The sequence below is a fragment of the Morus notabilis genome, unplaced genomic scaffold (genome assembly GCF_000414095.1).
Source record: "Morus notabilis unplaced genomic scaffold, ASM41409v2 Scaffold1094, whole genome shotgun sequence".
Taxonomy (NCBI): domain Eukaryota; kingdom Viridiplantae; phylum Streptophyta; class Magnoliopsida; order Rosales; family Moraceae; genus Morus; species Morus notabilis.
The window spans coordinates 128450-134573 of NW_010365163.1; the positions used below are offsets into that span (position 1 = coordinate 128450).

The 6124-nt window shown below is 37.1% G+C and overlaps 1 protein-coding gene across 1 annotated transcript; it reads right to left on the reverse strand.

The window, feature by feature from the left end:
* Positions 1–1027: 1027 nt before the first annotated feature.
* LOC21410784 (UDP-glycosyltransferase 88A1) lies at positions 1028–2860 on the reverse strand. The gene has a single exon (XM_024171774.1). It carries the CDS (start codon positions 2590–2592, stop codon positions 1174–1176), a length of 1419 nt encoding a protein of 472 aa, XP_024027542.1. The 5' UTR covers positions 2593–2860; the 3' UTR covers positions 1028–1173.
* Positions 2861–6124: the final 3264 nt, after the last annotated feature.

The window sequence follows — 6124 nt, forward strand, 5'->3', positions numbered from 1 at the left end:
TAAAAAATTATAAATTATAATATAAAATAAAAAATAAATACAAAAAACAAATTAATTTAGATGAGACATCTGCAGGAAGAAGAGCTTGGAAGTATGATCGTCGTTAAGCCACGTCGAAAGAAATGGTAGATTGTTGGAAAGTAATGAGAGGCAAATAAATTTTTTGACTTGGTCAACTTTGTCACGAGCGTTACTGTAACAGTGTAGTTCAATGGCTAAAACAACCCAGAGCTATTCTTATTATATATTTAAAAAACGTTTCATTCATATATTAGAATTATAAAATTAAAATTATTTTTAATTTTTATATATTTTTTATAAGAGAAAATATTATAACGAATTATAAATCATGATTCAAATTCAGGTACGAATTTCTCAATCAAATAACCTCTTATTTTATGTATTCATCTTGAATTTTAAATTGTAATTCATAATTTTTTATAATATTTTTTTATAAAAAAATTTAAATTTTAAAAATTAAAATGATAAATTATGATTTTTAATCATGAAACAGTCTTATTGTTTAAAACCTCATTTTATGTCTGAAATTTTAAAAGGACGACAGAATTAAACACTTTTTTTTTCAACATATTAAAAAAAAAACTCAGGCGCACGTACACACACATATATATCAATTTAGCATAGTAGATTTTGAATAAGAATGAGATTGTATGAATATTTTGATTCGTATCCCGCGGCGTCCAGTCTTTTAAATCACTAGGGTCACGTTGCATTAGTTTCTATTTTTTCGGACTGATTATAAGCTTTATTTTCGAATTCCTACACACACAAAAAAAAGCTTATCTTTGAATTTATCTACTTAATGGCAGTGATGCAAAGAGAAAATAGAAAAGGTCTACTATCTGCAAAAAAAAAACAAAAAACAAAAAACAAAGGCAGACCTCTACTAATGTATTTCCCCTACCTATTCTTCTTTTCGTTTCTTTACCCGAAAACAAAGGCAGGAACCGTATAAAAAATAAAAATTTAGCAATTGTCTATATTTACGAACGAGAGAAAAAGATAATTCATTAATAATGAGCTCTATAATTTTATAGGTAATGAACAAGTAACTAACATAAAAATAGTCAACAATCAATTTAAATTAATAATGAGTCGGTAACTAGCATTTGGGGAGGAATTTATTTTGATGTGTACATCTGGTCTACCAACTCAATGCCGCTTCCACAGCTCAGTGAGTTTCGTTAGCGCAACTCGGGACGATCCACCTTCGCTCAGAGCAGCTCTGGCTTCATGCTTCATTGATAAAGCACGCTTCCGTATTGAGTCGCTGGAGCTCGCCATCAACTCAGTGACCCGCTTCTCAACTTCACTGGCGGTCACAAACCCGTCGTCGGACTCGTTCATGGGCAAAGCAATCTTGATTTCCTCAACAAGCACTACCCTGTTGAACCTCTGCTCCGCATAGAGCGGCCACGCCACCATCGGCACGCCGGCGCAGACCGCTTCCAGCACCGAGTTCCACCCGCAGTGAGTCACGAACCCGTCCACCGAGTCGTGACTCAGGACCTCCACTTGTGGTGCCCAGTTCTTCACCACCAGTCCCCTGTCTTTCGTCCGATCCAAGAAACCTTGTGGCAGTAACGAATCCAAGTCTAGTTCTGGCGATTCTGAGATAACCAAGCTTTGGTTCTTCTGCGACGGCGGATTTCGCACCACCCACAAGAACCTCTGGCGGGTCCTCTCCAACCCCACCGCTATTTCCTTCAGTTGCTCTTTCGAGAACATGCCTAAGCTTCCGAAACAAAGAAAAACCACGCTTTGTCTTGGTTGCGAGTCCAACCATTTTAAGCACCCGGAATCAGATCCTTCCCGCTCTTTGGTAGTAATCAGTGGTCCGATGCTGTATATCGGAGGCGTGGGAGCATTCGGTACACACAATCCTTCCCTCATGGCGTTGAGGGCTCTAGGCTCCAGTGACTCAAACGTGTTGACAATAATTCCATTTGATTTCACGAGTTCAGCGGCGGATTGAAGAGAGTATTTATAAGCCATATCATGACGATCAAGGAGTGGTTTTGGCATGTCTAGCGAAGGAATTGGCGGCGTTCCTGGGAAGTTGAGAGGAGTGTTGTTGAGGTCTTTGAAGCTCTTTGGGATGGTTTCGTGAATGGTTGGAAGGTAGAGGGAGGAAGCTAAGTTAGCCGCGCTGGAAGTGTAGAAGAAGTAAGTAGGGATGTTGAGCTCGGCGGAGACGGTAAGAGTGCTGCCGCAGAAGAGATCCATGATGAAGGCGTGGATTGTGTGGTTTTGAGAGATGGAAAGTAGGGCTTTAGATACGGTTGGTTTGTTGAGCCGAATGACTTCGTAGGTTAGTGTTTCGTGGTGGTGCGAAGCGGACGAAATCTCGGGAGGGAGGGAGATGGGCGGGAGGTGGTGGAAGGTGATGGATGGAGTGGTGGCGGAGACGCCGGCGATGTAGGCAGCGGTGTCGCCGGCTTTGTAAGGAGGTGCGGCAATGAGGAGGTGGATGGAGAGTGAAGGTTTTGAAGTGAGAATAAGCTTTCCTAGCTCGACCATGGCGATAAGATGGCCGATCGCCGGTGATGGATAGAGGACTATCGATTCCATGTTTTGAGTTTGTGTGGCGGAGTTCAAGTCTAAGCGTCACTCGTGCGGCTTGCTCTGTGTCTGTATATTAAATACGAGAGCTCGCCGCAGAAAATTTGCATATATTGTTTAATAGTTACTCTTTTATTTTAAAAAAGTTATGTTATTTTTCATTGTTTATTATTATTGAATTGTCTGTATCGCTGTTGAGCCATTATGGTAGGCACCATATATGCTTGTATATATGCTCGTATGAAAGACAGCATATTTTTAAAAGAGTTGCACCGTACTTTAAAAAAAAAAAAAATTGCTTATAGCGTTGTTGGATTAAGCATATATGCTTCTATCACATTCCCATGTTATCAAATTACTTTATTCTTTTCAGAAAAAAAAGGTGCAGTAGTCCAAAAGGTACTATTAGTGTTAAGCACTAAGACACCACCTGTGTTAAGTATCAGTCTAATAAAAAGTGAGTTTTATCTGTAAAAATTATATATTACGGAATTTATTTTTTATTAAATGGTGGTGTTTAACACTACTGATACCGTACTTGTAATGCAAAATTTATAAACCTGCCATGTATGTGAGTGCAAAATCTATGAACCAGCTATGTGCGTGGGTAATTTTGCTGGTTAATTTAAAAAACAATGCCCAAATTTTACATCAAATTCACGATGTTAAATGTTAGGATCAAAATAAGTATTATGATCATTATCGTACACTAGGACAACATTTAGAGAAGCAAGTCGGTAGAAATCTAATGGTTGAAGAATCAACTCAAGTGAGAGCGTCAATTAGAGAAGCACGACGACAGGAGACCTGCAGAGACCACCACGAATAAATCAAGAAAGAATTTCTCTTAGAGGACACAAAGTCTAATCTAGCCAAATCTCATATTAAAGGGGTGTCCACAGTTTGGGCGTTTTTTTTTTTTTTGGGTTTGTAGAAACCACCAACCAAATCAAAAATAATTTTTTCTTTTGGGCGGATTGATATTTTTAACAAAAAACTAAATTGAACTAAATCACTCATAAGCAGTTTGGACGGGTTAGTTTGGGTGATTTAAGTTTAAGACTAAAAAAGTTTTCAATAATTCATAAAAATTACAAAATCATTAATCAACAAAAATAAAAATAAGATTCAAGTTTACAATATAACTAAAAAATAACAATATCTAACAGTTCACCATTTAAAGTTTAATACGAACCCACAAAAGTATGATAGGGTGTATTTTAAAATTGTAGAACCTTTATTATAACCAATAAAAATTAAAATCAATATAAAAAAACATTTTAAAAATTAAAAAATTATATATGTATATTTTTGGGCAGATTATTAGGTGGTTTGGGCAGTCCAAACCACAAACCAAACCGTCTAAAAAAAATTAGATTAAAAAACCTACCAAACCGCCTAATAATCCAAAAATAATTAACGATTTGGTTCAGTTTGGTTTGGATTGAGAGGTTTTCGCGGTTTGGCGGATTTTTTGAACACCCCTAGCGCAAATTCGATCAATACTGAATAGGAAAGCTACCGTGAAGCAAATTATGAAACAAGGAATAGCAAAGTCAAATGAAGGAAAAGTGAAACTACCCATTCTCCCATCAACAACACATCAACGCAAGAAAAGAGAAAACTAGAGATGAAACTGTCACGCCCCGAAACCGGGGTCGGTGACGTGGAGGCTCGATTAGGAGTAATTATCAAAATCCAAAAGCAAAGTATTATGGAAATTCCTAAACAAGCCTCCGTTTCGTTGAAAAATATATTACAAGGAAAATGTTAGAACTCATTCAGGGCTTCACCCAAAGGATATGTAGCATTGTACATACATGAACATGTAAATAACATTACAGACATCAACCACAGTCTAGAAATCCAGAGATTTAGAGTTTACAGAGGTTACAATCCTTACATTCAGACACATGGAGGATGATCACAATCCTCACCAAATCAGCTGGTAGCAACTAACTCCGCTACTCCGCACTGCTCCTAGAGTTGCCTGAGAGGGGTTAATATTTATAAACAATAAAACGTGAGCGAAAGGCCCAATAGGATATATTTTAAAATAACTTTATAAGCAAATAAATAAATGAGTAAGTAAGTAAATAAATAAATAAACGAATAAATAAGACATTTAGTTCCAACACAACAACCGGAACCTCACATCCTTTTTCTGAAAGGAATATAACTGAAAATCTCCGCATTATAGGCATCAGCAAGTAATTTATACTATGATAAATTCCTTACACATCCACAAGCACAAGCCATATAACTCCCGGGCTGGGTTTCGGGTTCTGCCCCCAAGGATGCACTCTCCACATCCTATCTAGGCCATCAGTCGGTTTACTGATTCGTAAGATCTCTTATATTAAGAAATCATTCATTAAACTTTATGCAACAGTTCATTATAATTCCAATAGCTAAAATCAAGCTATTATTTTTAAACATGCTTTTCTTTCGCAAACATGCCCTTTCTTTAAAACATTTGCAAAGTCAAAACTCTTCTGAAATCAGGGTAACAAAGAAAGGGTAAGAAATCCTACCTCACAAATATCAAACTGTGGCTAGCGTCACTCTATTATGGCTTTTGCTTCTTCAAGCCCCTCAATCCGAGTCCTCAGCTAGCACTGACACAAAACAACACTTTAGGATCCAATTCTCATTCCTAAAGCAGTTCAAACTCAATTATACCTTTTTGATTTTCTATTAGTTTGCCTTAATTAATTTCTAAGTTTAATAAACCATTTCATGTTTCAAATCATCATTCCAAGGGGTTGGATCTCAAAACATGGATTAAAGATGCTAATCCATTCACTTAGATCCCCAAATGAAGCTAATTTGGGTTTTCTTCAAAAATTAGGGTCAAAACAGGGTTTTTCAGCAAAACAGGGTCAAACCCCTTGTACACTGGTCGACCGGTGACAGAGCAGTGCAACACCACTGGTCGACCGGTGGTGTGCACTTCGATCGACTGCACAGGTCGACCTAAAGGAGTGCAATCCGATCGACTGGTGGGAGCCTGTCAGCTTGATCGACAGGGCCGATCTGAAGGAAATCCCACCAAAACCTGCAATTTAAAGTCCAAATTTGAAATATTTCAAGGGAAAACAACCAAATCCAGGTTCTAGTCACTAAATCAAGTCCATAGAACCAAAGATCCCCAATTTCTACCATGATTTTACTCAAAATCCATAAAAATCTATTTTGAACCAAAAATAGGTTTTCTAATACGAAAATCCAAGATTCAAGAGAGGTTTTTCAGAAATCTTACCTCAAATCCTTCTCTTGACATTGAAAACTTCTTTAAATCCTTCTTTGGTTTAAGATCCAATTGATTCAAGGCAAAAATGGAAGAGAGAGAGAGAGCTCGGGAAGGAAAGGAAAGAAAGGAAAGGAAAGAAAGGAAAAGAAAAAGGAAAGAAATAGAAAAACTAAAAGAAAAAGGAAAAGAACAGGTGTCTAAATATTTAAAATGGCAGTCCAGAAAATGTACACACACACACCTCTGGGGTAAAAATATAATTACTGAAAATATTTAAATACCTTAGAA

Coding starts and splice junctions, on each gene's coding strand:
- LOC21410784 (XM_024171774.1), bottom strand. CDS start 2,592: ATGGAATCGATAGTCCTCTATCCATCACCGGCGATCGGCCATCTTATC.